Raw genomic sequence first — 15,158 nt, 5'->3', positions numbered from 1 at the left:
GCTAGATTTTTCCAGGATGTGAGAGTTTTGCAGAAGGAGACAGAGAGACACACTCTGGATTAATCTGTGACAGGTAGAAAAATGTTCTTATTTAGGAATCTGAGCAAAGTTTTAGTCTGTAAGATTTGGCAGCTGTATGCCATAAAGATAGGATTTCTGTAAGTACTGCTTGCTGAATCCAGATTCATTAGTTTGCATCAATGTCAAACGTTCACTATACAATACGCTCTCATCTCATGGACAGAAGGCATCTGAGAAGCTCCTCTTGGTGACGTGGGGTGTTAGAGATGTAATTCTACCTATTTCACAGTCAAGAGTGCCGCTTCAGTAGTTACAAGGAAGCTGGGAGATGGTGTGGAGAGAAAGTTACGCTCGTCATGTTCCTCTCTGACAACCAGCGCTCCACTGTGCTCAGCGTGCTTAATGGGAAGGGACACATGGCCCTGGAAGTTCTCTGCCAAGGGCTATAGGTACTAACTACACCAGGCAACTGGCAAGCTAGGCCTGTCTGTATGACATGAACAGCAGTAATACTGCCACAGAAATATGCTAGCATATCATACTGAAGCTGCTTGTGGTACCGACTGATGCAGAAAAGAGCTAGGAGAGGAGTTAGTTACGGAAACACAGTCCAGAAGGAAATCCCGGACTTAAATACGGATATTGAAACACAACTTTATCTTACTCTTTAATGACACATCGACATAAGCTTTCCTTTACGTGCAAAGTAAACTAAAGGCAAACGGCTCCACCAACAAAAAGATAAATTTACCTATCCTACAGAAAAATTGATTTTTCACTTTACTTCATGGGTAACTCAGTACAATGTCTGTGTATATTGCTTACCCAAAATATTTAAATTAAAAATCTGGCTCAAAATTTAGGCCATTAAATCATGGTATTAGGAAACATCGATTATGCGCTGCACAGACACAACATTACATGATGTCCCATTAAAATGTTATGCACACTTCAAGTCAGCAGACATTTCACTTCACAGTAGATACTAAACTCTTACATAATCCTTCAATAAACATGGAAAGTGCCCAGGCTGAGATCTTAATGTCTGTCTATATACAAAGAACCTGCATTCAAAACTTAAAAAGGGAGCAAAAAAAATGATATTTTAAATTCAATTTTCAGCTTTAAATGCACTCATTCTAAAGAAAATAAAACATAAAACTTACAGGTTCTACAAATTCAAATTTCTTTTTCTCTTGTACTTCTTGGATTTTAAAAACATATTCTAATGATGCTTCATAAAAGTTTTGATGTTCTCTGTCAATCTGTGTATCTGCCTAAAAGAGAAAATTAGACATGGATTAATTATAGCTTAGTCTCATTATTTAAAAACAGGTTATGTTATTAACAAACAGATCTTCCATAAGATTACTTAAGAAGTTTAATAGAGTTAGTTTTCTTTCTGAAAATTAGAATATCTACTTTAAAAAGCTATGCAAGTTTAAGAAGTTAACATTACACATTTCAGCCTATGCCTTTTACTTGCTATTTTTTTGGTTTCTTCTTTCTTTTTGCTCCTTAATATTCTAGTTTTTAGGAGAGCCTGGAGGGAAAGAAAGGTGGCAGCAGGTACTTGGTATATGTAAGTTTAGAAAAGGAAATAGAAATGAGCAGTGTAGGAATCAAGGACAGACAAAAAGATAATTACTTGTATTGAAACATTCAAGTATCATATGCACTGAAATTGTATCTATTTCTCAGGTTAAAATATCTTCCCCAAAACGTATTTTCTTTCTTAAATAGGCTATCTTTAACAATGTCATCTTGCAACTTATTATTTTATAGTATGAGTCATATATTCTTGGAATGTAAACATATTTAAGTCCCTAACCTCATAAATAAAATGTATTTCAAGTTTTAATTTTCAAGTGACAGAACTACAAGGCAATACATGTCAGAAATGCCTGATTAATACCACCCAACATGAAGATCCAGTATCAGAACAGTGTCTTCTGCCTAAATAGCTAAAGAATAACTCTTATCAGCTGATGAAGAGTAATAGGCTTTTATCCTCAATTTAAACGAGCCACAGGAGAGGGAACTAACAGACAAGCAGTGTAGCACGTAGATAATGTTTAAAGAAGACATGCAGATTCCATTTTAATTCATCCTTCTTCATATTAAATCCTTTTCTCAAGCAAATCCCTTTTGGACTGTATTAGTTAGATTCCGCTCTTTGGTCAAAATATTACCACAGATTAACAACACGAGTAAGATCACTCCAACTATTTTTGATGTTTGTCAGTAAAAATATAGATGAATACTTCTGTATATTCTCTAGCTTAATTCCGGCAATAAAAATAACAAATGTGGAGAAATTGGAAAAGCTTGATGTTGTCTTCCCTTGACAACAAACTAAAAACCAGCAAACACATCATAAAAGAGATTTAGTACTTTCAACAATACAAAAGCAACAAGTCAGTGTTTTCCTTCAGGCAGGATTTGGCCATCAATAGCACCATACATAATTAAGATTGCTTCTCTACCCAAGGACAAGCTACTATGGTGCTTTGGCTGCACAGGCTCTTAACAATATTGATCCACCTCCCTAGCCCAGTGTTCTAACGCTACTTCAACCCATGGGCCTCAAGGATACGTTTCAAATCATTCATTACCTGTATTTCCTTCTTGTGTCTCTCAAAAAAAGAAGAATCAGTAAACTAATAACATGAAGCTGAAATCAAGCACTCAAAATTCCAATAATGAACCACTCTACCTCAAAATTAAATCTGCCATTTGCCATTCATATAGTGTTTTGCTACTGTTTTCCCCATTAATAGTTTTATTTCATGAAAATAATCTATCACAAAGACAGTGCTACACAGCTGAACAGAAGCAGTTGCCACCACTTTGGGACGTGATCCAGCAATGCCTTGCTCACACAAATGCCATCAATAAGCACTTGAAACAGACCTCAGCTCACTCATTTTATTGTACATAAATAATGAAACATAGTTTTAGAAATTGTCTCTTTTAGGCTTTGCCTCAGAAGAAGTATTTAAACACCTAATTAAATCCATCCCTACTCTGAACAGCATTTAAGCAGGTTGCAGTTGTAATGATAATTACATTACATATTTACAGCCAAATGCCATCTCAAATATGGTTTAATAATCCATATGACCCAATCCATGGGCCATAATCACCACCAGTGAACAGCGACGAAATCAGAATACCCCAAATATATACTCTGTAGAAGCTTAGGAGTTTGTGTTAACACCAAAGGATTCACATTTGTAAGAATTGCTTAGAAAGTGATCTTATAGTTTCAAAAGCTGAAAGCATTTTCATGTTTTTCTGTAGCTTCAAATTGCACATTAAAAATAAAGAGATCTGATGGACATGATTTTGAGTCTCTGCCTGTATGATATATAGTTACAGTGAGTAATATTTTCATTGATGTGGGCTATCACCTCAATATATATACCAGAACTTCACATAAGCTTGGAGACTGATTCTGGAACAGATTTCAGAGAAAGGAAATGAGAAGTTTATGAGATTTCTCACATCACTCAATTCTGCCCATTTTCTCCTTCACTGTAGGCTTCTGTAGGCAGTGAAAAGATGCTACTATGAAGTTGTTTTTTTTGATGCTAAAGGAAAAAAGCCAGTCACCTGTATAAACTGCGCCAGAAGTCTTGCAGGCTCTTAAAAAAATAGCCAACATATTTCAGCTAGGTGAATACATGCAAACTACTCTCTACAGAATATGTTTCAACCATCGAACTTCAGATGCCTAATTAAGGTGGTCTCAATTGCACTCAAGTGAGATATGTAAAAGGACCCAACAGAGTACAAGGTCTTTGCTTATCCCAGTACTCTTTAACCCACATAATGTGATGAGGTATCAAGAAACCTCATCAATTCAAGGAAATAGTGTTTTTCACATGTAGGAGTCAAAAAATGGTATTTCCATCTCCCTGAATTCATGACATTGGCTTGAGGCATGGAGTTCCCACCTCCTGCCCTGGGCACCAAAGCCCCAGCTGCCAGCACTGCTTGGTTCTTTGCTTGTGCCCTGCTGTGGCTGCTCCAACAAACTCCATCCTGGACATACAGGCTATAAATGGGGTTCAACCAAACCACTCAGGATGCAAGTCAACAGCTACCTTGGATTTCAGGTCATGAATGGAGCTTGGCCTCCTTTAATTAAATACAGACACAGGTCAGAAGTCTCCCAGGCTAAAAATTTTGGTACTGATTTGCTATTGTACCTTCTGCTTATGGTGGGTCTATGTTGCTGATTCAGCACATCTATAGCTGTAGAAAAGTGGGGAAGACAGAAATGCCAAGTAATGCCCTTTATGTTACAAGGGAGGCATCTAGAAATCAGAAAATCTCAGCCTCAGTTACAAGATTTTAAATCCAGATATGTCACTTAAGGACACACTGGAAAAAATTATTCTGGTTTTCCATTAGTTTATAAATGTGAGCCAAATCCATTGTTATTCTACCATAGTTTATTAGATCCACAGTTGTTACTTTGCACTTCAGTTGCTGCTTTTAGACTGTAATTATTTTCATGCCTCAAGAGTAAAATATTTTATTTATTTTACTTTGCTTCTATTCTAGAGAAAATTTGTGTTTAAGTTCACTTTTTCACAAATTGGTAGGATTTTTTTTTTTTTTAAGCTGGGGCTTAGCCTCTAAGACAACTGTTTCTTCATCAATACATAAAATACTTGGGAAAAGTGAAAGCTCTGACATACAAGTGGAACAATTAATCAATCCTACATAAATACTCTTATCTAGACTTATTATTACATAGAAAGCAACAGCAATAGGCTGTTATGCATATAGACATTATTAGAATTTTTTAATTTCTAAGCCTTATTTTATTTGAAATATATTATTATTGGTAAACACACAAAAAAAATCCTACATGTGATTGAGTGATGGTCACACCATTGGCAAAAATTTCGTCTGCAAACTGACTCCCATGATTTAAGATCCACCATGACAAGAGTAATCCCATCAAAATTATTTTTAACTAATTTTGTCACAATTCCCAAACTGTCACTGATATTGTATTGCTAGGTTTATTGTAATTTTCTTCAAAGACAAGTCATATTCATTTCTACCAGCATAATCAAAAACCATGGAATCTTCCTGTTAAACTAGAAGTCTTCGTGGTTTTGGGTTTTTTTAACAGAAAAGAATTAGCTCTACAGACTCTTCCAAGTTGAAATTATAGATACAATTCCAGGTGCCGCAATCTCAGAATAAGATGAAAAAGAGGAAAAATAAGCAGAAAAGAGCATCATTAAAGTGATCTCAGTTCAGTCTTCTGGATCAGAATTTATGTGAAATAGAAGCGCAATTTCATCAATTAATATATTAAAATAGCAAACCTAAAAGCAATTAATTAGTTGGCTTTCCAATTTCCACATATAGCTTATAAAACTCAAACTTTTATCGTACTAATCTAATTCCATTGTTGTAACCAATAAACATTAGCTGTACTTAAAATACATAAAGTTGCAAACATATTATATTGCTTTGTTCAAATATTTAACACCTATTTGGGTCTTGCCCAACCCAGTCAAGAATTTATAGTCACAACAAGCATGACTACCAGAAACCATCATAGTTTCACATTAATAAAATACAGCATGTCTTGAAGAGAACCAGTTTGTTATCAGCATTTCTATGCAAATGTGAAATTAGGTAAGAGTGCATTCAGTTCTTACATCTTGCAAATGAGATTCTTTCTTCTTGGCTGACAAATTTAAGTGCTTCTCTAAGATGGAATAATATTTCTCACTTTCCTTGTCAAACTTCTTCTTCCCATCCTGAAAAACAAAACATTCCCAAATAAAGTATTTGACTAAGTATCACAGCTAACTTAAATTAAAAGAAATAACAGGTGCCAAAATATGTCTCATTATAAAACCACTTTTGTTGGTTCCAGTATTTTTAGGGTTTAATTCTGAATTGGACCTAAAGATAGTATGAGAACTGCTTCAATTATTAAAAGCAACAGTAAGCAGGATTTTTCCCATAAATAACAAAGCCATACAACAGACTCACATGGTTTCCCATAGCAAATATACATGACATTTTATGTAAGTGGTATCTTAAGCAGACACTTACTACAAAATAATCTTCCCCAAGTTTTCTAAGTGTACTTGTCATGCTCTTTTTACAAAAAAACCCACAAAACAAAGCAAAAAAACAAACAAGGAAAACAAACAAACAAACAAACAAACAAAAACCAAAACAAAAAACCCCATCCCACTGTGGAGGACATAAGTGAGAATAAAAAATGTGATAAAGATATAGGCCTCTTCTTTGCATTTAAGACTAATACGCTTATTTTCCACCCACACTCCAAAAATACGAGGATGATGGAAAAGCATATGTGTGGTTGCAAAAGGAAATTGGTCCAAAAGTCTGTTTCCAATAATATTTCGATGTGTCTGAATATTTAAGCTTGTCTCATACAAAAGTTATCCTGCCTTTTCCTTTCCCAATCCTCTTTGTTTTTCCCATCATGTGCAGCTAATCCTCATATTTCTACTGTAAAACTATTTTGATACATAATACAAAAGAAACCTACTATGAGTAAATTAAGAAACCTCTTACTTTCTGCAAACAAATTCAGAATTCATACTTCAAAACTTTTAAAGCCTGCTGTTCTGAAACTTAAGAAAAAAGATAGGTTTCTCAAGAGCTTTTCCATCTTTCAAGGAGGGCCAAATTTCAAGAAATGAGAACTGATTGTAGTTGATATCCCATCAGAGTATTATGAATGATAAATCTATAACTTTTTATATAAAATTATATATTCCCTAAATAAAAGCAACTTTCTGACAGTGATTTTTATAATCTTAGTTAAGTCCTAATGATTAACAAGTTGAATATTTTGAGAAAACAAGAAATGCTTCAAGACAATCCTACTTACACATGTGCAAAAGCTATTAATGATAGAAAAACTAATTACTGGACAACGTGCAGTAACATCAGGTCATTTTAAGAACTGTAGTGATTCCGTTTCTGACCCCTTTCTCCCTAGAAATTTTTATATAAAAAAACAAATAACTAGCTCACACTGTAGCACCACCCTGTTTTCCTTAGTCGTATCATGGGAAAGTCAGGTCAGTCAGAGAAATAAGAAATAGGAGGAAGATTTTAATGACATGAATTAAAACTTATTAACCAGCTGTAACAACAAACCACTGATTAACTCCAGTGACTAAAGCTTACAACAGTAATTATACTAGATTGTAAAACACATCATATACTTTCTACCCTGCAAAAAGTTCAAATACATTTAGCATGAAAAATATGCACAATTTAATGTTCCCACTACTTCACAACAGAGATATCTTCAAAAGACAGCAGAAGGAAAAGAAGGCACTTGACCTAATAAAATATTAAACAACAATACAGAATAACCACTAATGCTTTCTATATTTAATAACAGATAAGCAGATACATGGACAAAAAGGTAAAAATGGAAAAATAAAAGACTGCATTTTGTTTAGCAAGTGAAAAGAAGCTATAAGAATTACCTTCCAAAATCTTTCCCAAACACATTCTTAAAAGAGAGAAGGCAGGCCAGAATTGTGGCAAATAACTTCTATGTCAAGAAATCAACTTCTGTGGGAATGAAATCATAGGCCAGTTCCACAGCCAGTTTTATTGGAGAATACTCAAGTGCCAGGTCTTCATGATGAAACAAGAACCACCTGGGTATCTCAATAGCACTTTTGGTCCCAAACAGAAATTCGGTTCAGTTGATCACTGAATAAAAGGTGGAGTTTGTTACATACTGTCTTAACTTCTGAGACAATGATGTTATGTGCTGGACTAGAAATATGAACCAGATTATTTTAAAATCCAAGTGACAAAGGTGTCAAAGTCATCAACTTCAGGAGATGCTCAAGTCAAGGGCAAACTTGATGCAATGAAAAATGTCAACAGAATTACTTTTTAGGTGTTTTTTTCCCCATGTAGTTGTAAAGTGGGAAAGGAGTCTGCCTGATTGCAGTATTTAAGCCTTTGGTCACAAGCTACTGGAGTTCTGTGGTGGATACCCTGTCCACTAGCTACCTCAGAATGTAACTTGACAGAGGCTTTGACAATGAGGCTTGGGTGCTGATGGTACATCATGCCCATTTGGACTTGATATTGTGCTTGCCTCTGCTGTCTCAGACATCAGACCAAAGGAATGAGCCAAGGAGACATGGGCAAAGCTCCCACAGGATTACCTATTTCAGACTGGGATCACCCAGCCCAGCCAGTTCTTCTATCCTTCCTTCCTTCCCTAATAGATTTATAATACGAACAGTAGGTATTCGTCTTGCCTTGTGAACTATTCGTCTCAGAACCAAGGTGATCAATATGTAATGAATAACTCAAAGTCTGGTTAGTCACCTGAGCACATGCTGACAGTAACATAACTTTTACTAACAAGAGCTGGAAAAATCTGAAGTCTCAACTGCCTGGTGAGAGTCAAAGAAAAGGATGTGACAAGCGGACTTTGCCATCTGAAATACTTATATACAACACATTAAATACATGTCAATGCCAAGAGGGGACCATTGACACCTCATGTGGCTCCTATTGCACTGAATCCAATCACTTTTATTTTCTGCTACGATCTGTAACAAAACCTGTGAATTAGATATCACATCGTCTCTTTATACGTAAACAGGAAAACAAAAATATTAAATGATCACGTCAACAGATCACCCCCCCCACCCGCCAAGTACAAGAAAAAAACAAGTTCAAATAAACTAACTGGTTTTAAGGCATATTGTATCTCATGTAAAGCTTCATAAAGATCTCCATGGCACCATCCATAAGGAAACATGGAACTTGAAGGCTCTCATGGTCTTCTGCCAACCCTCTCAAAGACTGCACCTCTACACTGCTACCAATCTGCTCAGTCATTGCCTGTATAGTTTTTTATATATTAGAGAGAAAACTACAGACTGGAGCTTGCCTGTCACCAGGACAACTGTTGGCTCAAGAGCAGCGTTTTCAGAGACAGCACTCTGATCAACTTCTTCTTCCTCTTTTCCAGATTTTAACTTAACAAGCCCTTCTTCCATTAAAGGTAGAAGCTGACAAAGTAAAAAGACTAACAGAAGTAAACTGTGAATAAAGATCTCTTGGCAAATTGGACTGCATTAGTGTCTTTACCCGGTGATACTCCTGGGAATAAGTTTGCAGCAGGACAGTGTTTCTGGCATTGCTCTGATTACTCAGACATGTTTCTGGGAAAAGTATAAAAAATACTGGCCCCAACAGGTGAATGAGTTTCTTTTGCTTGGAAGATCCTCCACTGTGCCAGTAAAACCCACATATCTGGATGTACTGAAGCCTCTGAAATCTGTTTACTTAATAAAAATTAACAAAAAAAAGATACACTCATAAGCAGGTGATTCATGTTCTGGATGAGAAGAAACACTTCAGTTTATGCCAAAATAGCTCTAGTCTCACACACTCAGTCAGTGACTCACAGCACATAGGCGCATCCTAAGTGGAGTCACAGACTCAGCTTATTCCAGCTTTAGCCTGTTCTTCTGCAGCCCTCAAAACACTCTCGTATACAGCCACTGCCCAAATGAATTATCTGAATCCTGGTCCCAGCAATTTGTGCCCGTAAGACTGAGAAATCTACTTTTCCACATACTAGGAGGTTTTCAAATAAAGTTTCCATGCAAAACTATCTCCTCAAAATTTAGGAGACAGGTAGATGGCTTTTGCCTAGATTAAACACTGGATCACACCCCGAGAAGGGATGTGGTCAGATAAGATAGCTTGTGCTTCACTGTTACCAGAACAGACTGCACCAGCCATGACACAAAGCTTAAGGCACATGGCCATAGGAAGATGCTAATTCCTGACCTCTGTACTGTCTCATTCCCTTCAGACTCCAGCTTTCTTTCATCCTTGCACATCTTTCCTCAAGTAAACCTCATCCTTTGTCTTGGAAATGTATCAACCATTTCTTTCAAAAGATCAGCTAGAACATATGAAAGAAAACCCCCCGTCCAAAATCCATGTGAGATAATTAAGAGGGTGCAATAAGAAAAATCTAAGCACAGAGAAGAGAAATTACATAATATTAATCTTTGGCATGTTTGATGTGTAAGTCATCAACACCTTTTGTCTAGACTAAGTCCTGCAGACTCTAAACAGTGTAAATGTCCCTGCATAGTTGTTTAACCATTCTCACGTGTGTCAAGCCTTAAATCAGTTCAAAAATATTTACAGTTTAAAATGCTTCAAATTTCTAGGAACCCCATTAGGAAAGCCCTTAACCACACACTTGGCTAAGAGCATTTAATGGAGCCTTACTAACTGCCCGTACCCTCTTGAGAGAGTTAAGTAATGTAATACTGGATCCAGGTTTAATTCCTGGCTTTATTATTTCTGCTCAGATTTCCTGCATAGTTTTATTTCAAAACTGATTAGACAATCTCCAAAAAATTATCTTTTCAGAAATAAATTTTGCTTGAGATACTTCTAATTATAGGCATGACAGTCAGAAGTTTAACTCAAAAGGTGCTCTTGTATTCCTCTTGTTTTACAAATATTTATGCCTGTGAAAAGTCCAGACATCAGTTGCTGAGAAGTTCATTAAAAAGTTGACTCAAGTGTATCAGTTAGTTTTTCTCCTGTTCAGAAAGATTTTGCTAACATGCTGTAACTAATCATATACGTGCTTCATTGGCATGATTCCTACAAATTTTACCCACTAGCTGTATTTTTAGATATAAAGCAAAAATAGTTATATTTTGAAGCTGACTTTCCTTTTCCGGAGGAAACATCAAGAAATCTGGTATTTTTATAATGGTCTACCACTACTGTGTGTGCAGTATTTAATGTCAAAATTGTTACATGCATTTTTTTTTTAATTATTGCATAAATTATTCCTTTTTATTTTTCCAAAAAGAGCCTCTGCCATCCTTCTCATTCACTTCCCTTTTTTTAGATGCAATAACTTTTGCTGTTATATTTACCTATTAGGTACATCTTGTATTTGTCCATAAAGAAATTTTTTACTATTTGTTTGTTGCAAAATTAATATTTTACACTTTAACACGCTAGTCCTTAAAAAACCCCACCAAAACATTATCCTTGTTGAAACCATAAAATAAACATGTTTTGCAAGAAATTATTTTAAAAGGATCAAGAAAGGAAATTAAGCCAGAAATTGTTGCCAAGAAACTATTTGGAAAAAATACTTCAATACCTTGAAAAGAGGAGAATACCTTAATTAGAAACCAAGTGAACACTGTGAAGCATGGCCATGATGATTCCATTCCTTCCCTCATGCAGAATTAGCACATATTTTTTTCACCAACTCAAACTGAGGTGTAGAAACTGTAGAAACTGGCACAGAAACACAACAGTAAGACTTGAATACAGATCAAGTCAGACACATTTGTCAGTTGAAGAACCTGAAGGCAACAGTGAAATCCGCGGAGATCAATAAAGCCACATCCCTTTTCTTTCTCTTTGACAACAAGTGCAAAAATGTTGATCTTTGAAACAACAGACTGGAAATGGTTAATTTCTAGAATGTTAGACTTCAAATGTATTTTTTGAAGCCACCTTTTTCATTGTCTCCCAAAGAAAAATTCAAATTGTATTTCTACAAAGTTAGTGGAATTTTGTTTGGAGCTGTAAGTTTGGGGACCGTGTCTTACTAAGTAGCAGGACAAACAAAAGTGGCACTGTAGTCTAGAAAATAAACTAAGCTTAGTTTTGGAAAGACTGATTTGAGCTAAGATCCTATGGGTTTCCTGGAAAATGTAAAATCTCAGAGTTTCACAACTTCTTTGAGGAGAAAAAAAGTAAATTCACCTTCCATTTTATGTTGCTTGAGGTTTTGTTGAGCATTCTCATGGAAATAGGTGAGTTGTTGGGTTTTTGGTTGGTTTTAATAGTATTGAAATTAATCACTGGCATCTGAGACCACAGGGTGTGTTTCAGTAAATGCCTGGATGAGAAGAATTTCTTTCTTGTAGAAATTCTGATTTGTTATGCTCAGGGTTCAAGATAAGGTTAAAAGAAGTCACAAGCTTTTTTTTCCAGAAGAAAAAGTGAAAAGGTAATATAGAAGTCCTTCCCTTCTCTTCTTCCTCCAAAACAGAATTTAATATATTGTTACACTATCTTATATTATGTGCTATAGAGTTTCCCCAAATCCATAAGAAAGTCAGAAAGGTTAAAGGACATGGTTTATGTATTGTTAGCAAATAATATGATGTGAAGCAAATTTGTACCATACTTTATAAAGAAATCCTTGTTGATCGACATAAAATAGGGTTAATATAGTCATAAATTTTGTCTTATGTTCCTCATAACTGCTAATGAAAACACTTCCAAATTGAAGCAGAATACATCATGTAGAAAATTAAATGTCCAAACGACTATAAATCTTAAAAACAAATCTTTACTAAAAAAGAACAACCATATGCAAACCATGATGATCCAGAAAACAATATAGTGTAAGACACAAATAATTATAATAAAAAGAACATATTGCAACTATGATGTATAACAAGGCAATAAACTGGGAATACAAGACTGTTTAGCAGCATTAAAGCTATGAAGACAGATATTAGAAACTGGCAGTCTAAAAAATAACCTCAATTAAAATCAGGTAAGGAATACATAAAACTGAAATATACTTGAAACAACCCAAAACTAATTTAAGTTTAACTGGAGTTCGCATCTGTGTAAAATACTGAATAACTTTGCAAGAGATAATTTACTTTCAGGTTCATAAACTTCTGAAGAAAATTTTCTTCTCCTTCTGTAATGCCTTCAGAGATCCAAGTATCAGGTACTTTCAAAAGTGTACCCTGAAAGAGGAGAATCCTACAGCCATTTCCTATTAATTCCCTATGTAATTCCATCAGATGTTTTTAAATTAAAAAGCAGATAATGTTAAATGAGAAAAGATGTTTGTAGTACGTAATTTGTTTTTCTCCAAAAAATCCCCTCCTGAAATGGAAATAAAAATATTAGAAGTTCCCAGCACTGCAGTAAAAAGACATGCAAACATGCCAGTACTGTCAAGTCACAAAGCAGGACTCCCTGTTATTTAGCTGCAGAGCTGTCTCGAGTTTATTTGGCATTTGCTGATTCCAGGAGTAGCTGCTCTGTGTCTGGGAATCTGCTAAATCCCTGCCCAAACAGCAGGACTGGTAAGTCTACACACGTAATCTCGTTTTATTGCTTTACTGTCTATTAAATATGAAGTATTTTTGCTGGAATAGCTTACTTGGGATATTATCAAGTTACTGCTTAAATCATATGGAGAAGCACCCTAGGACAGCAGAAACTGATGTACTTTTCTCAGCGTCAGGTTTAGGACAGCCTTCTGAAGCTTAAAGTATTTTATCATAACAAGAAAAGTTTTGTTCCTGTACAAAACCTCGTGACTTTAAATGATTTAAAAAAAAAGTTAGCCACACTCTTTAGGCGCTCATGAAGAGGCCACTTCATCTGCACAGTTAGCAACATCTTTGCTTTGTGCACTTAGGGCAAAGATAAAGAAAAAAGCTGCAAAGAACATCATGTCATTCAAATAAAGCAATTCCAACAGACAAGCTTAAAGCTTCACAAACTCACTGCTTTATTTGAAAAGCTGCAGATAAAAAGATCTCTTTGTTAACTAGTAATTTCTTTTTTCAAACTCTGTTTGGGAATCTCCCGTCTCTGCCAACCAATCAGCCAACATCACTGATCTCAGCGTGCCAGGAGCACATTCAGCACCGCTCATGGTCCCGGGGCACCTCCGACGTCATCGCTACAGGACTGCAATGCTGACCCAAGGAAGAACTTGAGGCGTGTTATGAGAAATTTTTTAGATTAATACACGCAATTGGAAACTGTGCTGTTTACAGATATTTTGGGGGGGAAAAAAAAAAATGGAAACACTCTGAGGTCAATGTCAGAAGTGATTTTGCTTTGTTTTGTTTTGAAAGCATCTATTTTCAGAGTCCCTTTTACAACACCGATAAAAGAACACAAACTAACACTTTGGGGTGAAAAGTTATGCCTCCCCAGTGGCGTTGTTAAGCTCACCCAGTGGTCTGTGATTACTTCTTGGGGGTGGGTGTTTAATCTTCTCATCAAGACAAGAACCTCAGACCACCCTTTCTTGGCAAACTCCACAGGAACAAATGGTTCTGTGGTAGCTACTATAACCTGACAGGTCCTGAAATAACAAAACTGTTTTATTCAGATTTCTTGACGCTCCCGTGTCTACCAAGACACAATAAAGTTTCAAGCAACGATGTCCATTTTTGTTACAGTACAGAAGGGATACTTCCCAGATACTCTCACCCACTTCACTTTGGAATAGAGTTTGCTTTACCAAAAGCAAAGTTGCTATATTGGTAAGAGATTCAAATTTGTATACTACCAGGCCCGTGGAGAATCTGCTGCATAGACAGAACAAGATACTGGAGGAAGGAAAACCTATGGTGGTACAGCTGATCAAATGATTTTCTATTTAACACAGCAAAAGGCAACTCCACCGTATGCATGGAATAAAGACCCACAGAGCCCACATCATCTGAGAAACGTCCAAACAATGCCCAAACTATAACCATAACCATAACTATTTTTATGCTGTTAACTACACCACGAAACAAAGGCAAGCAGTGCCGAAGGAGATCTTAATTTTCCCCCAAACTGCTAAAGAAAATCCCAACATATAAGAGAATAAGATTAAGAGATTAATTCATACCTATGTATAAAGCCTCATGACTTAAGCATTAAGTGTTCAGTACATCTGTGGCACTATACAACACCCACAAGCACAACTCTGAAGTAATCCCTGTTGGGTAAGAGAATGCAGCTGCCTTTGTCAAAATATAATGAATTTGGTTTGATAAAGGAAGCAAAAACTCAGGATGGAATCTAATTTTGAATAAGGGGAGGAAGAGCAGGAGACCAGGTGCCTTTAAACTGATAAATGAAGACTGACACATAGCGCAGGGGAGCCACCAAACTCTTTGGAGAACACCAAACTCTCTGCTTCTTTAAGTCCTGTCCTGGTCTGTGCCTGGGCAATTGGCCACTTCCTGTATGTCTCTTAAATCCTTCTTGAGATTTTTAAAGTCTCATCAACAACTTTGAGACCTGATTTTCAGGTGTGGAAT

General features: G+C 36.0%; 1 protein-coding gene across 1 annotated transcript in view; it reads right to left on the bottom strand.

Annotated features, from left to right (window-relative positions):
• Positions 1-15,158, bottom strand: part of ARHGAP42 (Rho GTPase activating protein 42) — a 145,920-nt gene that overhangs the window by 44,407 nt on the left and 86,355 nt on the right. The window contains exons 5-6 of the mRNA XM_040056346.2: positions 5,712-5,813; positions 1,188-1,298 (exon numbers count right to left, since the gene is read on the bottom strand). Coding sequence (XP_039912280.1) covers positions 1,188-1,298; positions 5,712-5,813 — 213 coding nt within the window. The remainder of the gene's footprint in view (positions 1-1,187; positions 1,299-5,711; positions 5,814-15,158) is intronic.

This window comes from Hirundo rustica, chromosome 2, assembly GCF_015227805.2.
Source record: "Hirundo rustica isolate bHirRus1 chromosome 2, bHirRus1.pri.v3, whole genome shotgun sequence".
Lineage (NCBI taxonomy): Eukaryota > Metazoa > Chordata > Aves > Passeriformes > Hirundinidae > Hirundo > Hirundo rustica.
Note: the sequence above shows the minus strand (reverse complement) of the source record. Positions and strands in the feature narration are given on the sequence as shown.